This window comes from Squalius cephalus, assembly GCF_949319135.1.
Source record: "Squalius cephalus genome assembly, chromosome: 4".
Lineage (NCBI taxonomy): Eukaryota > Metazoa > Chordata > Actinopteri > Cypriniformes > Leuciscidae > Squalius > Squalius cephalus.
This window is the reverse complement of record NC_137125.1, coordinates 52,075,536-52,093,067: the sequence shown is the minus strand read 5'-3', so window position 1 is coordinate 52,093,067 and position 17,532 is coordinate 52,075,536. Positions and strand designations below refer to the sequence as shown.

At 40.3% G+C, this 17,532-nt stretch overlaps 1 protein-coding gene across 1 annotated transcript in view; it reads left to right on the top strand.

The window, feature by feature from the left end:
• krr1 (KRR1 small subunit processome component homolog) overlaps nucleotides 1-16,662 on the top strand; it is a 74,212-nt gene extending 57,550 nt beyond the window's left edge. Inside the window, exons 9-10 of the mRNA XM_079870047.1 lie at nucleotides 13,153-13,249; nucleotides 16,070-16,662. Of these exons, the coding sequence (XP_079726173.1) occupies nucleotides 13,153-13,249; nucleotides 16,070-16,209 (237 nt within the window). The 3' untranslated portion in view covers nucleotides 16,210-16,662. The remainder of the gene's footprint in view (nucleotides 1-13,152; nucleotides 13,250-16,069) is intronic.
• Nucleotides 16,663-17,532: the final 870 nt, after the last annotated feature.

The following is a 17,532-nucleotide window of genomic DNA, read 5'->3' as shown; positions in this document are numbered from 1 at the left end:
TGTCCTGGCCACGGACATCAAACTTCCTGAGTTTATTAATTAAAACTACTCAAGTAGTCTATATATCGAGCTTTGTAGCTTATAGTTGGATCTTTTAAAGTTTCATTGACTTATAAGGTGGATTTCCAAACACAGAGGCAGTGAAAAGTATTTATGAATTTTAATAAATGCAAAACTAGATTATATGAGCTACGAATATAAACGTACGTAAAAATGCAAACAATAAACAAACAACATATAACCAAACAATAACATAAGTGATCAGAATGAAATGAAAGAAAGAAAGAAAGAAAGAAAGAGAAGAGAAGAGGAGAGAAGGGTAACTTAATTCACAGACCTAAGAGATAGACACCCGGAAAACAGCTTTTATCAACTCAATATACTTGCAGACTTCTGTGCTCTTTCTGGTGAGGCTGTAAAAGAGGCGTGCGTGTCCGGCTGGTTTGCGTCTGGCTTCGTCTTCTGGGTCGTTTCGCAAGACGATGTAAAGGCTTACTTGAATTTAAGTTACCGCGAAAGTTAGATTCGTCTCCGGGACGGGAGAGGTTTAAAGTCTTTGTTGCAAGGGACGCAGCTACGACTCGGACATGTGCTCGCTCGATAGAGAAGACTAAGGCCTTCTTCAGATGATCCTTGGAGAAGCGCTGCGCCGGGGAGAGGAGGAAGGGTGAGAGGTCAGGGATGAGAGCGACCGGAGAAGAGAAGAGGAGAGGTCAGCGGGGTCGATGAGAGAAGAGCGGTGAGCGAAGAAGGAAGAGAGTGTGATGAGGGGGTTTCTGCCTTTTAACAAACATCTGTTTACGCCTTCTCTTGGAACGACAGCGAATCAGATTGTCTTTTCTGAAGCGGGAAAATTCTCTTTGTGTGAAGAAGAAAACGCCTACTTTCACCATATGTCTTATGAGAGAAAGAATTCATATTTCTTCTTAAGATTGTACACCCGGAACAATACATCTTACTGTAATTTACTATGTGTGACGGGTTGAATTAAAACAGGACGGTCAGACAGATACTAATTATGACCGATAAAGGTCGGGGAAACATGATGTTACATCTATATGCATAATTACACACACATAAAGTTTGATTAAACACACAATAAAATTGTCAGCGTTTCCGTTATGGCAAGTGAAGGCACCTGGGAAACAAAGGAATATGTATCAAACATTTGAAGAGTTTTCTCTGAAGAGTTCCATGAAAAGTAAATGTGTTGGAATGTTGGTTTGCCAAGGAACTGGATGAGCTGCAGCTTTGGGGCCATAAAATTTTATGAGCAAATTACCAGATCGAACCAGGTCGAGTTACAAGACACTATGGAGTGATTTTCTTTCAATGAACCTTCAGGATTAAAGATTTTACTCTAGCAAGCCACACCTCTATTATAAATTTGTAATGAATGGTAAAATGAAATTTTACTATGTGGAAGTCCATATATGGCAATGTGCTTCAGTTGCATCTCGTGGTGGGTTTCTGGTTGAAAGTCCACGAGTGTGTGTGTGTGTGCGTCTGTTGGAATGTATTTGAGGCTGTAAAGTCACAGGAAATCCATGCTGAACTGGGGGGTTTTACAAGGGTCCCCCTTTGTTTACGTTAATGTATGACTGGGGGGGAATACCAGCCTGGCTGGTAAATGGTCCTCGAGAGAATAATTAACCAGCTAAGGACAAAGATGATGTGTTCGCCATCACATGATCTACTTAATGTGAAAAGCAGATGCCATTGTCGCTACAAACTCCTGTCTTCTGTCACACACTCTACTGTACCGGTGAGTCTAGTCACGTCAGGCAACCACGTGGAGGAGATTCGGTTCCTCCTCATTGACTCTGCTTTTGCTCCTGAGATTTTGGGGCACCCCTGGCTCACCCTACATAACCCTCACATAAACTGGCGTCAGAACACAGTCATGTCTTAGAGTAAGAGTTGTCATGCGTCTTGTTTGGTGTCTGCTTGTTCTTCTGTGTCTTGTTCTGTGTAGCAGGATGAACAGGCGGACCTGTCTAACGTGCCCTGGGAGTACTTCGACCTGAAGGAAGTGTTCAGTAAGTCTCGGGCTGCTTCTCTTCCTCCACATCGTCCCTATGACTGTGCTATAGGTTTATTGCCAGGTACGTCTCCGCCTAAGGGCAGATTATACTCACTTTCCGCTCCGGAGAGGGAGGCCATGGAGAAATATATTTCTGATTCTCTAGCAGCCAAACTCATCCGCCCTTCCTCCTCTCCTGCAGGGGCGGGATTCTTCTTTGTGGGTAAGAAAGATGGTTCCCTGCATCCTTGTATTGACTATCGAGGACTGAACAACATCACGGTAAAGAACACTTATCCTTTACCGCTGATGTCTTCGGCTTTCGAGAGACTGCAGGGAGCTTCCTTGTTCACAAAGTTGGACCTTCGTAACGCCTATCATTTGGTCCGCATCAGGGAGGGGGATGAGTGGAAAACCGCCTTTAACACCCCCAGGGGGCATTTTTAATACTTGGTCATGCCATTCGGCCTGTCCAACTCCCCTGCGGTTTTCCAGGCACTCGTCAACGACGTGTTGAGAGACATGGTCGATCAATTCATATATGTTTACCTGGATGACATATTGATTTTTTTCTTCGTCTCTCCAGGAACACGTTCAGCACGTCAGATGAGTGCTTCAGAGGCTGTTAGAGAATGGGCTTTTTGTCTAGGTGGAGAAATGCGTTTTTCATGCACAGTCTGTCCCCTTTTTAGGATATATCGTGTCGTCTGAGGGGGTGCGCATGGATCCCGACAAGATTCAGGCAGTGGTGGATTGGTCAACTCCAGATTCCTGCAAGGCCCTGCAGAGGTTTCTAGGTTTTGCCAATTTTTAACGGTGTTTTATTCGCAACTACAGCCAACTAGCCGCGCCTCTGACTGCCTTGACCTCTACCATGACGACCTTCAGGTGGTCTAGAGCAGTGGAGACTGCATTTACCAAACTCAAGGACTGCTTTGTTTCAGCCCCCATTCTTGTCGCCCCTGATTCCTCCCGTCAGTTTGTGGTGGAGGTTGACGGTGGAGGTGCGGTTCTCTCCCAACGCTCCTCCGCGGACGGCAAGGTACATCCGTGCGCTTATTTTTCTCATCATTTGTCACCTGCCGAACGCAATTACGACATTGGTAATAGAGAATTGTTGGCAGTCAAGTTAGCCTTGGAAGGAGTGGCGTCATTAGTTGGAGGGCTCGGGGGTACCTTTCATTGTTTGGACCGACCACAAGAATCTTGAATACATCAGATCCGCTAAACGACTTAACTCTAGGCAGGCTCGGTGGGCACCTTTTTTCCGTCGATTCGATTTTTCCATTTCCTACAGTCCAGGTTCCAAAAACATCAAACCTGACGCATTGTCACGTATTTTTTACCAATCAGAATGCCCGGTTTCTCCCAAGTCCATCATTCCACAGAGATGTGTGGCTTCAATGCTAACTTGGGAGATCGAATCGAAGGTCCGCACGGCCTTACATGGGGTAGTGCCTCCGCCCGGGTACCCACCGGGTAGGTTATTCGTGCCAGAGAGGTTGCGGTCCAACGTCATTCGGTGGGGTCATTGTTCCAAGGTGGCTTGTCATCCAGGAGTAAATCGTACTATTTTTCTCATTAAGCAACGGTTCTGGTGGCAAACTATGGCTCGCGACACTCATCGCTTTGTATTGGCCTGCTCGGTCTGCGCCAGTTGTAAGACTTCTACTCGACCTGTGGCTGGGCTCCTTCAACCGTTGTCAGTTCCTTCGAGACCCTGGTCACACATTGCGCTAGATTTCGTTACAGGTCTCCCTGCCTCTCAGGGTAACACGGTGGTTTTAACCGTTCTGCCCTCTTCCATTGCAGCCAGCAAATTGTTCTGAAATCGCAGACTAGATCAGCGCTCAACTGGTATAACATGGTTATATAACAATTTTGTTTTGAGTGTTAGGCGATGATGTGATAACAGGAGCACTAACCCAAATTCTTTGAGGATCAACTGGCCTGGGGGACCTGTTAAACTCGCGTAGGCAGATTCAAACCATTCTTGGAGTCACGTTGCAGATCTAAAAGAGTATTACATACACAGCCAATATGAGTTCAAGTTCAATTCTTGTGATTTGATTTAAAGGTGCAATGTGTGATATTTCTCAGTGGCTGAGTGGTTCATGTAGGTTGTCTACAAACCAAAAGGTTGGTGGTTCAATCCTCGGTTCCACTTGTCCAAGTGTCGAGGTGTCCATGAGCAAGACACCTAACCCCATCTGCTCCCGACGAGCTGGATGGCGCCTTGCATGGCTGACACCGCCGTCGGTGTATGAATGAGTGAGTGAATGGGTGAATGTGAGGCTATATGTACAGCGCTTTGGTGGCCATAGGTCTGTGAAAGCGCTATATAAATGCAGTCCATTTACCATTTACCATAACTATGTTTTCAGTGGTGTATAAAGACCTTACTTAATGAACCGTTATGTTTTTATTACCTTAGAATGAGTCATTTATATCTACATAACCGCGGCCACCCCCTTCTATGAAGGTCGACATATTGTGACGTCATGTTTCTACAGTAGCCGACAGCGAACAAACAGCACTACAGAGCCCGTTTCGTCACTAACGTGAATGAGACGCAGCAGAATACTCAGGTTGTCCCTGACTCTGCAAACGTGGAGAAAAACATGCTGTCTGAACGACGCCTCGGACATCGTAACGTTAGCTATTTCCCCTTACCTAAGTTAGCTGCTTTGATGCTCTTATCTTATACTAACTAGCATGGAAACAAGCTATGGTAAAGTCAGTGAATAAAAGACTAACACAATGATAAACAAGTAAAAATAACAATCGCAATAACATGTGGTTTTACTGAATAATTAAGTAAATATAATTTAATATAAAATATAATATAGAGAAACCTCATTGCTTGACTTGCTACTCTCTGCTGTCTCAGACGACGACATCTTCCGATCCTATGTCGGCCACTGTAGCTTCTCATTCGAGTTTGCAATTTGAAGGAAAGGCAGCGAGTTATTGACCGGTTGCTATTCGCAAATCTCACCACTAGATGCCGCTAAAAATCACACACTGCACCTTTAATTGACTAATTTGGATAAATATTAGGTACACAAGATAGGCATTAATTTTTCTCAAGAAAAAAAAATCTCACCTAATGCTGTAAACATACAGAGAGCCCTATCAGCTGGCAGTATTATTTAAGGTTAAAAATAACTCAAATTAAATATATTGCGTTTTTTATTATAATAACAACTATATTTAATGATAAGTAAAAATATAATAAATATGTAATATAGTAGCCTACACATGTTTAGCAAAATACTCTCTATAGCTCTTTTTTTCTAGCCAACAAACGTGCCATAGCCTATATTATGGTCATTAAATGGCTTTCCTGAGATAAATGTTATGTGACAATTGTTCTCCAGCTGTTTTATTGACCCTTTCCGCGGTTGAAAAACAGTGATTGATCGATATTTATGATGAATACACATTTCGGTAAGCAGTGATGGGAATAACGGCGTTATAAATAAACGGCGTTACTAACGGCGTTATTTTTTTCAGTAACGAGTAATCAAACTAATTACTATTTCCTCCGTTACAACGCCGTTACCGTTACTGTCAATAAAAATGCGGCGTTACTATAATTGAGATCACTGAAGCGGTTTTCATCCGAGTAGGCTCTCTCTCAGTCATATGAGCTGCAAAGTTTTTTTCTCTAGTGTGTGTGTGAGGCGCCGGACTGCACATAAGCGAGGCGAATGCCGCGAGCGCGCTCGACAGTGCGCGAGAGAGACCGGGTGTGTCCGAGAACGCGCTCGATAGTGCGCGAGAGAGACCGAGTGTGTCCGAGAAAGCGCTAGATAGTGCACGACAGAGACCGAATGTGTCCGAGCATAAATACTTTATAAATAAATTACACATTTTAGCATTAGAATAATCTCTATAGCATATTGGTATCATATGCAATGTTTTAATTAGTTTATATAACATAAACTCCAAAATAACCTGCAGGGAACGTTCAAACATTCAAACACATTCGAACGTTCAAACACACGTGCAGCAAACATGACTAGAATTTGGCTAAAATAACCTCTGATGATGACGTTCTCTATAGGTTATAAAAATAGCCCCCCAAAAGATTATATTTTATTATTATTATTTATGTTGGTACATTGTTCAGTAGAAAATACTTCAAGTAGGTGTTACACCTGGCTCAAAGATGTAACATAAAGGGAGACGACACAGCGGAATCACATTTTAACATAATATTTATTACAACAAAACATAAAGACACATAATTGGAGCATGGCTCTGGCAAACTGCTCAAGCAACAAAGGAGCAGCCGCGCCAACAAACTCTCGCACCAGGGTTAAATAACAGCCAAGACGAGCATCAGGTGTACTCCAATCACGCCTCAATCACAGAACCTGCCAATGAAAAGAAAGAAACCAAAACACCCAAACCAACACAATCCTAACACACACCCCTAAAAAAAATCCCACATCAAAATAAATAACTTACATAATTAAAGGTAGGTCAACTTACATCAATTGAAGACCACAATCTCACTCCAGCACAGGGGCACGTGACAGGGTATCCGCCAAAACATTCTCAATTCCCTTGATGTGTTTAATCGTCAAATTATAAGGCTGTAAGAACAATATCCACTTCATTAAACGTTGACTCGGACTCTGCAACGAATGAAGAAATGTCAAAGGATTGTGATCCGAATAAATGACAACTGGGGACCCTCCCCCAACATACACATCAAAATGTTGTAGTGCCCAAATCAGTGCCAGCATCTCCTTCTCAATAACAGAATAATTGAATTGATATGAATTAAACTTGCGTGAGAAATAACTAACTGGATGACTGATACCACCATGATGAGTCTGGAGAAGAACCGCCCCTGCTCCCACTTGACTTGCGTCAACCTGAATCTCAAACGGAAGACCACTTTGGGGCGCTGCCAAGACAGGGGCAGCAGTCAACAGCAACTTCACATTCTCAAATGCCCTTTGACAATGCGAAGTCCACTCAAATTTAGTGGAGTTCTTTAAAAGATTAGTCAAGGGACAAACAACCGATGAAAAATTGGGGCAAAAACTGCGATAGTAACTAGCCATCCCAATAAACCTCATAAGCTCTTTTTTAGTACCTGGAATAGGGAAATTTTCTATCGCGCTCACCTTAGCGCGCAACGGGCGCACCAACCCTTGGCCCACCTCTTTTCCCAAATAAGAAACAGTTGCTCGTGCAAAGTCACATTTAGCTAAATTCACCGTCAAATTAGCCTCCATCAGACGACTAAATAAATCTCTTACCCGTGTCACATGCTGATCCCAGCTATCGCTGTAAACGATAACATCATCTAAATAAACCGCGCAACCTTCTAAACCAAAGACTATCCGATTCATTAATCTTTGAAATGTCGCAGGAGCATTGCGTAACCCGAAGCTCATAACGGAATAAGAATGCAACCCCGAAGAAGTTATAAACGCAGTTATCTCCTGTGCTCGAGGTGTCAGAGGCACCTGCCAGTACCCCTTAAGTAAATCAAATTTACTGACATATTTCGCCGAGCCCACTTGATCTACGCAATCCTCCATCCTCGGGAGTGGAAAAGCGTCAGGTTTGGTGATTTTATTAATTTTTCTATAGTCCGTACAAAACCTAAACGTTCCATCCGGTTTTCTAACCAGCAAACACGGCGAAGCCCAACTTGAAGACGATGGTTTTGCAATATTATTCTTCAACATATACTGAATCTCTGACTCTAACTTCAACCGTTTTTCAAAAGGGACACGATAAAAGCGCTGGCGTATGGGTGAAGCATCACCCACATCCACATCGTGCTCTATTAAATTGGGTTTTTGATGGAACATTCCCAAATAATAATGGAAACTCACATATCAACTGTGACAGCTCTTCTCGCTGCAAGACAGATAAATGAGACAACAAACTCTTTAAATCTTTTAGAGTCTCAGAATTTTTTAATCGAGGAAGCATTACTGCATCATCTAAAATCGTAACCTCTTCCCTCTCTCCCCCCAAAAACTGACCCTGCTTATCAGTCACAAGACTGACCACCGCGGATGATTTAACATCAGTTTGTTGACAATCGCGGGAGAAAAAAGGTTTCAATAAATTTACATGACAAACTTGGGTTATTTTCTTTCTGTCTGGGGTTGCAATTTCATAATTAAGATCGGACAATGAGCGCAAAACAGTGTATGGTCCCACAAATTTTGCACAAAACGGAGAGCCCACTAAAGGCAACAATGCCAAAACCTGATCCCCAGATTTAAATACCCGTTGTTCAGACTGACGATCAAACAACTTTTTCATCTTTGTCTGCGCTTTTTCCAAATTTTTCCGTGCTGCCTGACCAACCAAAAACAAACGTCTTCTAAAACCATTTACGTATTCAAGCAAACTTTTTGGTGGCTGTTTACCTCTTAACTGATCTCCCACAACGGCAAGCGGACCGCGCACCTTGTGTCCAAAAACTAAATCGTTGGGGCTAAAACCCAAACTAGACTGTTTAACCTCCCTTGCAGCTAACAAAAGCCAGGGAAGTCCTTCCTCCCAATCTCGATTTAATTCAACGCAATACGCACGTAAAAGGGACTTAAGCGTTTGGTGAAACCGTTCCAGCGCCCCCTGGCTTTGAGGATGGTACGCGCTGGAACGGTTATGTTGAACTCCCAACTGTTTTAAAATTTCCGCAAACATCTTAGACGTAAAATTCGTTCCCTGGTCACTTTGAATGACCTTAGGGATACCGAAAATTGAAATAAACTGAGACAGGGCTTTTACAACGGACCGAGTCGTAATATTACGCATCGCATAAGCCGCTGGATAGCGCGTACTTTGACACATTACAGTCAAGAGAAATTTACTTCCCGACTTCGAGGGAGGTAACGGACCAACACAATCAATTAATAAGTGTTCAAAAGGTTGCTCTACCGAAGGTATTGGATACAATGGGGCCGGTTTCAGTGGTTGATTAGGTTTTCCGGTCACTTGGCATGTATGACGTTTTAATAAATCGCGAGATATTTTTCTTCAATAGTGGCCAATAAAAATGCCTCAAAACTCGGTCATATGTCTTTTTTACACCTAAATGCCCAGCTATATCACCATGAGCCAATTGGAGTACAACATCTCTGAATTTCTCAGGTACAACAACTTGAACCTGTGACTCACCACCACACTCTTCACTCTGGGCAAGCCACTTACGCAACAACACCTCATCATGTATAAAATATCCAGTTGCGGCACTCTCCACATCTTCTGGTCGGAGAACAGCAGCAAACAAACCCTTCAACCCAAGATCTTCCCTCTGGGCGATGACAAGTTCTGCACGAGAAATTTTAGACAAGAGAGACAATCCAGGAGCAACCGGTACGCTGGTATCACACAAATTAACCTCATTCAGTTTTTTTTTCTTAGACCGCGTCACAACACAAGATGCATACTCCACCTCTCGACACCCCTGATCGGGTAAGGACATCGGAGTGACAATTGGTGAAGGAGACAGCACCGGCCACACACTCTCACCAGCCAAATTGTTGCCCAAAATGATGTCAACTCCCTCCACAGGCAAAGAAGGGCGCACTCCCATAGTCACTTCCCCATCGACCAACTGGGACTGCAAAATAAATTTATGCAAAGGTACAGACAACGTTTGAAGTGTAATCCCTCGAATTAAAACATTCTTATCAATATGTGAACTAGATGAAAAAGGCAGTACGGATTCCAAAATAAAAGACTCTGAAGATCTAGTGTCCCGCAAGACTCTTACCGGTACTCTCTCATGTCCATCTACAAGAGAAACAAACCCTTTCGACATAAATGGTCCATACCCTGTGTTGGGTTCATTTTCAAAACAACTCCTTTTTGTCACAGACAAATTTCCTTCGACATCACCAGGCATATGCGGCAGACTACTCATCAAAAGCACAGGCGCAGAATTTTTATTCTTGCCCCGTCCCTGTTTGCTTTTAAGTACAGGACATTCATTCTTCCAATGTCCAACTTCCAAACAATAACGACACATAGAATCAGATATCACCCTCCGAGAAGGTGCACCACGATCACGTTGTTGTGACAGTTTAAGATCAGAATGTCCATTTCCAAAACTCCCATAATTAAATCGATTCTTATGAGTCAGATCAAAATCATCTGCTAATGATGCAGCCTCAGTGGCAATACAAGGTTTATTTTCGTTAATGTACACTGCAATTTGATCAGGAACGATATTTTTCAACTGTTCAATAATTATCATTTCTCGTAACTCACCAAATGTCTGTACCTTGGATGTCATACACCAGCGATCAAAATGATTACTTAACTCCCGTGTAACCTCCACATGAGTTTGTCTCTCACCTTTCCTCCAAGTCCGAAAACGTTGGCGATAAGCCTCTGGGACCAACTCAAAAGCTTTTAACACAGCAGATTTTACACTTTCATACTTCTTTCTGTCCTCTACTGAAAGAGCAGTATACGCTTCCTGAGCTTTGCCCACTAAAACAGATTGAAGCATAACTGTACGGTCGGTCTCCGGCCATCCCCGTTCGTCTGCTATGCTTTCAAATAATGAAAAGAAAACATCAGGATCTTTCTCATTAAAGACAGGCAACAATTTCAGACTACTAATTAAATTAAAAGAATAGTCTGCGTGATCACCAGATGAGCTCCCCTCACCTCGAAGTCTCAAGCTCTCAAACTTTAATTGAAACTCTTGATTCTGTCGCTCTACTGCTAATTTCTGCTCATTTCTCATTTTTTCAAATTCCATTTCACGCTGTCTCATCACATCATCCAATTTACATTTTTCCAATTCTATCTCACGATCGCGCATCTCTTTTTCGTGCGATTGTTGTATTTTAATAAGCTCTTTCTGCTGCTCAAACGATAACCCAACGAATGAAATTGATTTCTGAGCTACATTTTTTCCAGACATAATTGGTAATATCTGAAGATCGCTCAATTTCTTTCTTACCATTTCTCGAACCTCGTCTTTTCTCAATCGCTTATCAACATCACTTAATTCATACCGTTCCACAATTTCCCACAGCTGTTTCTTCGAACACAGATTTAACAACTCATCTGACGGAGCTTTACAAAATTCTTCAATCGATGTCATAATGTAACAATACAAAACAACCAAATATATATATAAAAAAATAATTTAACCTACCTATAATTCTAATACCAATTCAGCTCAGGTAATTCTTGCGGTCAAAATCTGTGCATCCATTCTCCACCTCCCCACCTAATCTTAACACAACCCACTAACTATCTACCACTTTTCTTCATGCGCTCCCGAGAGTCAAGCCCTTTGAAGCACCCAAATACCGCTGGCGCAGAACCGAACAAACAGTTCGGAACTAACACCACGGCAGTGCACTCGACCCAGGAGACACACAAAAATAACAAACTAAAACAACAAAAAAACCAACAAACAAATATCGCTACTACCTAACTGGGGAGTATAAAGAAATACACCATTTTAACCGCAAGAACTCACCTTTTCAATGCTGACCAAAATATGAACCAATGCTCCATACCGATCTTGTTTCGTTTTTTCCGCCTCAGTCTCTCCCAACTAACTAATAAGATACACAACCACTTATCAACCAAACAATTTTAAATTGGACGAGCCCCCATATGTTACACCTGGCTCAAAGATGTAACATAAAGGGAGACGACACAGCGGAATCACATTTTAACATAATATTTATTACAACAAAACATAAAGACACATAATTGGAGCATGGCTCTGGCAAACTGCTCAAGCAACAAAGGAGCAGCCGCGCCAACAAACTCTCGCACCAGGGTTAAATAACAGCCAAGACGAGCATCAGGTGTACTCCAATCACGCCTCAATCACAGAACCTGCCAATGAAAAGAAAGAAACCAAAACACCCAAACCAACACAATCCTAACATAGGCTATACAGAATGTCTACCAGTTGTAAAGGTGTGTGAGTTTTATCATTTTAATTATATGCACTAGTGTATGTATATTTTTTATTACTATTTATTTATTTTTGGTACATTTCTTAAGAAGCATGATTTATTTTTAGACTTTTTTTGTTGGCCAGTTGTGGTCTGTGCAATAAATATTAAAAGTTCTAAACCATTGATTGTGTTTTGTTGTTCCACTATAGTAGTGATAATATTTTAATATTTAAGTTAATAGGTGTCTCTCACATTGTCCCACAGCAACATTAAAATAGTGTAGATTAGTGTACAATGTTTTATAATAATATAATCTATTTAGTGTCCATTTAATTAATTTAACATTTCATATTGGGGGTATCCAAGAAATTTCTTATATTTAAACTTTTTTTTTTTAAGTAATGCAATAGTTACTTTCCCTGGTAATTAGTTACTTTTGTAATGATGTAATTCAGTTACTAACGCAGTTACTTTTTGTGAGAAGTAACTAGTAACTATAACAAATTACTTTTTTAAAGTAACTTACCCAACACTGTCGGTAAGTTGTAGGCTACTGTTTCTTTTAACATTGTTCATTCGTGTTTATTTACTATTAGCTAGTAGAGATGATCGGTTCACGTGCCGCTAAATCTTTCACGTCACATTTACAAACGCCAAAACGTATTTATTGTTTGAATTTCGTAATAAAATTGACAGAATCTGAGAGCTGAGATTTTTTTATATATCATAAGTAACCTGCTCTATAGTCTGTTGGTCTCCGTGTCCTCTTTGCTTCGCGATTTTTCTGTGCGTGAGAAAATGGATGTGTGGCGTGAGAGCGTGTGAAAAGTGGCAATTGCGTGTGGCAGCTCTGCAGTAGGCTAACAGTAGAAGGAAACAGTTTAATTTGAAACCAGGAAATTCTACTTTAGAAGTACATTTTCACAAAAAAACGGGACAATTCGTGTCCCGGGAAAGAATATAAATTTTCCGGGACTGTCGCTCAAAAAAGAGAACAATCCCTGGAAAACCGGGACGGGTGGCAACGACCGTATTTTCATTTTCGGTCAAATTGCCTTTTGAATGGGAGTGCTTGGGGCACGTCTATGATAGCATCATGATAGCATTTTTGAAATAATAAGAAGGCTCAACAAGTGTTTGCACAGATGCAGTGACTGACTGGAACTAGTTCACTCGTAACCGCTTGTTCATTTTCTTGGACTGAAGGTGAAACAGGCCGAGGCTTTATCCAAGAGACAAGAGCAGCGGCAGAAAGATTTCATTCCCCCTAAAGAGAAGCCCGCCGTGAAGAAGACCAAACCAGGTACTGCAGAAAACACTGAATACACTGAGACGCGTGCGACAGTGATGCATCATGAAAGCATAAGTGGAATGTTTATGAGACTGTGAAGCGGCTTCACTCACCACACAACAGTTTTATTTGAGTTTTTGTTATATATTTATTATTATATTTTAAAATAGCTTTTATTTTTATATTTTTAGTGTTCATCTTGATTTTAGTAGCTGAGCTAAAAAATAGAATAAAATGAGTTTTTGCCATTTTAAAAATAAATAAAATTTAAATATTGCTTTTTAGGTTTTTATTTTTATTTCAGTTTTATTTTTTATTTTTTTAATTTTATCTCCGTTTGTTGGCAACATTTCGGATTTTTGTTTAGTTCAAGTTTTTCCAACTATACAAAAATTAGAAGTGTTGCCGATAAACTGAAATAAAATTATTAACTGGATATAAATAAAAACTATATACTGGATATACTGGAAATAGATAAACTGACTAGTACTACACTGAAAAAAAAAAAAAATTAAACCTAAAAAGCAATGAAGCTGAAAAAAAAATATATATATATACATACATATATATATATATATATATATATATATATATATATATATATGTGTATATATATATATATATATATATATATATATATATATATATATACAGTGCAATGCATAAGTGAATACACCCATGCTAAAGTTGACTAAAAAGAGGAATAAAAAATCATATTTTGGAAATTGAACTTAATGCCTTAATTTAATTTTTTTTTTTATATATGCACCATGTATTTTAAGGAAGAACATTTCTTTATTTACGATACATTATTCATTCACAAAGAAAATTGGTGTCCTTAAAGGTTGGATTTTTCCTAATTTTTTCAATTAAGGCATTAAGTTCAATTTCCAAAATATGATTTTTTATTCCTCTTTTTAGTCAACTTTAGCATGGGTGTATTCACTTATGCATTGCACTGTATATATATATATATGTATATATATATGTATATATATATATATACATATATATGATGAGATGTAAATGATGAGATGTCTCATCGATCACAAGTTCAGTATGGCGTACCACAAGGCTCAGTACTAGGACCGTTGCTGTTCACTCTGTACATGCTACCCTTAGGAGATATCATTAGGAAACATGGCATTAGCTTTCACTGTTATGCCGATGATACTCAGCTCTATATTTCTTCAAAACCTAACGAAACTTATCAATTCACAAAATTAACGGAATGCATAGCGGATATAAAAAATTGGATGACTTGTAATTTCTTGCTTCTAAATTCTGAAAAAACAGAGTTTCTAATTATTGGACAAAAAACTTCCTCACGTAATAATCTAGAATACTGTCTAACACTCGATGGCTGCTCTGTTAAGTCTTCGTCGTCGGTTAGGAACCTGGGTGTGCTCTTTGATACCAATCTTTCATTTGAAAGTCACGTGTCTAGTATCTGTAAAACTGCATTTTTCCATCTTAAAAATATATCTAAATTACGCCATATGCTCTCATTGACAAATGCGGAACAATTAGTTCATGCGTTCATGACCTCAAGGCTAGATTATTGTAATGCTCTACTGGGTGGTTGCCCTGCACGCTTAATAAACAAACTACAGCTGGTTCAAAACGCAGCAGCTCGAGTTCTTACCAGAACCAGGAAGTATGACCATATTAGCCCGGTTCTGTCAAAACTGCATTGGCTCCCTATTAAACATCGCATCAATTTTAAAATATTGCTGATCACTTACAAAGCACTAAATGGTTTAGCTCCGCAGTACTTGAGCGAGCTCTTAACGCATTATAGTCCGTCACGTCTATTGCGATCTCAAAATTCCGGCCAGTTGATAATACCTAGAATATCAAAATCGACTGCTGGCGGTAGATCCTTTTCCTATTCCCATTGTCCGGGAAGCAGACACACTCTGTCAGTTCAAAGCCAGATTAAAGACACATCTCTTTGACCTAGCTTTCACATAATACATTATAGACTTCTATAATTTAATGTTAGGCTGCATAGATTAGGTCAGCCGGAACCGGGAACACTTCCCAAAAATCCTGATGTACTCGTTACATCATGAGAAGAATGGCATCTACGCTAATTTTAGTGTCTGTGTTTATCCCGAGGTTTTCCTGCAGCCTGCCGGATCCAGATCTGACGAAGGACCTTCGCCTGGACCGATGACAACGCAGTGCTGAAGTGCCAACTAGTCGCTCCCTATGGAGGATCCCACTACCACTCTACAGATAAGGCGTTGTCGGGAAAATCCGTTTCGCGTTCCTACCCCAAAGCAACAAAATAAAATAAAATTCTTTATCAAAATTTATAGGGAAAGACAAGTACTTTGTTTAGGCTTGGCTTGTAGGGAATTCCAAACCTGCGTATATTCAAACGCACATAACTATAGAACCCATTCTAAATACTCATGTGACCGCCATCAGTGTTTCTCACAGGTTCGCGTTTAAAGTCTGTGTAGAGGGAATGGTGTCGTCTTAGCGGCCCCTAATTTAATAACAAATGATCATTGCGACGGAAGCAAATAAATCAAAACTAACTTTAGATGGAAATAACTTAACTCTGCTGTAAAGCCGAAACAATCTCTGTTACCTTAAATTATACGCTTATCTCTGTAAAGCTGCTTTGAAACAATCTACATTGTTAAAAGCGCTATATAAATGAAGATGACTTGACTACTGAATGTGATCTTGGTCAGAAGACTAATATTGGCTTGTAACATTCCTGGTAATATGACTTTATATTGTGTAAATTATTCAAATACTGTATATGTATAAGCATGTGAACTCATGATATAATATTTATTATTCTCTTCTTTATAGCAACCACAGAAAACAAAATTGATATTCAAGCCATTAAAGAAAAAGTGAAGAAAGCAAAAAGTAAAAAGCTCGGAGCTCCTCCTGTAAACCCCGAGACGCCTTCAGCGAAAGACGGCAAACGGAAGAAACTCAAAAGCTAACTCGCGTCGGTCGATCTGAACTCTGATCCTGGAGAAACACAGTCACACCATCACCGGACGTCCGTTCAGTTCAGCGGCTGTAATATTGTGTTTATATAAAAGATGTTTGGTTTCATGCTTCGTCAACATCATTATAAAACCTCAATCTCACAATCAGATCTTAGATTTTGGCTTGTAGGAGATGAGGAATAAGAGACAGGAAAAAAAAGATATGAAACACAAAACTGTATGAACAATCATCATGAGTTTGTCCTGTAGAGTCAGAAACTGTTAAAACCGCTGCTTCTGTTTGAGACAGACGCTCAGTGATCGTGTTACATACGTTAGGTATAATAATAACTATGAACTGTGTACGGTATGTACAGTATAGGCTATTAGATGACCGATAAATCTGAATTTGTGATGCTTCTGCTCTCGTGCTGTTCGTCATGAGCAAAGTACTTCTGTATGTTCATTTTTCAGAAATGCTTGGCATTAGGGCTGTCACGATGTTAGATTTTTCACACCACGATTATTGTGGCCAAAAGAATTCACGATATCGATATATCGCGATATCTATAGAATCTATGGGGGGGGGGGGGGGGGGGGTATATAGTTTTTCTTTTTTACCCAACAAACATAAGGATACTGATAAACACAAGGCACATGCATTTTTACTTCTTGCATACTCAATCTATGGCAAATTTTTGTGAAGGAAGACAAGCATGTGAAGTTTATCTGGTTTCAAACTGAAGCCAAACACTGTCTGAAGGTTTCCTGAAGAACTGAAAAGCTCTTAAACCTATTGTTGCACCAGCGCCAATAAAGTCATGCAGATAGCAGATTTGAATTAAAAAAATCAAGTGCAAATACAAATACAAAAATAAGATGAGTAAAGAAAACGGGGTTCTTAATTTTAATAATCACATTTTATTAAATAAATGAACACAGAAACCCCCTGTTAACAGTTAATGTCACGTTTCCCATTCCATGATGACTAATAGCCGCGTCGCGTCTATGACAACACGAGGTATTGCACACCGACACGCACTTTCTCAGTTTATGGCCAGCAATATCATTATGTTTAAGGACATTATGGAATTGAGATAATGTCTGTACTATGTTATGATTATACTGTACAATTAAATACAATATTGTTAAGTCTGTGATCTGATTCTGAACACTTTTTTCTGCGCTCTGTGTCGCGGCAGGATTTTGAACAAGGTCCTGAGCCGTTGCTGGGCGCCTCGGACAGACGCCGAATAGAACCGCGCTGTGCCTCTCGTCCGGTGTGTGTACACTCATACAGAATGTGTTCGAATTTTTAAAGACGTGGCGCTGCGC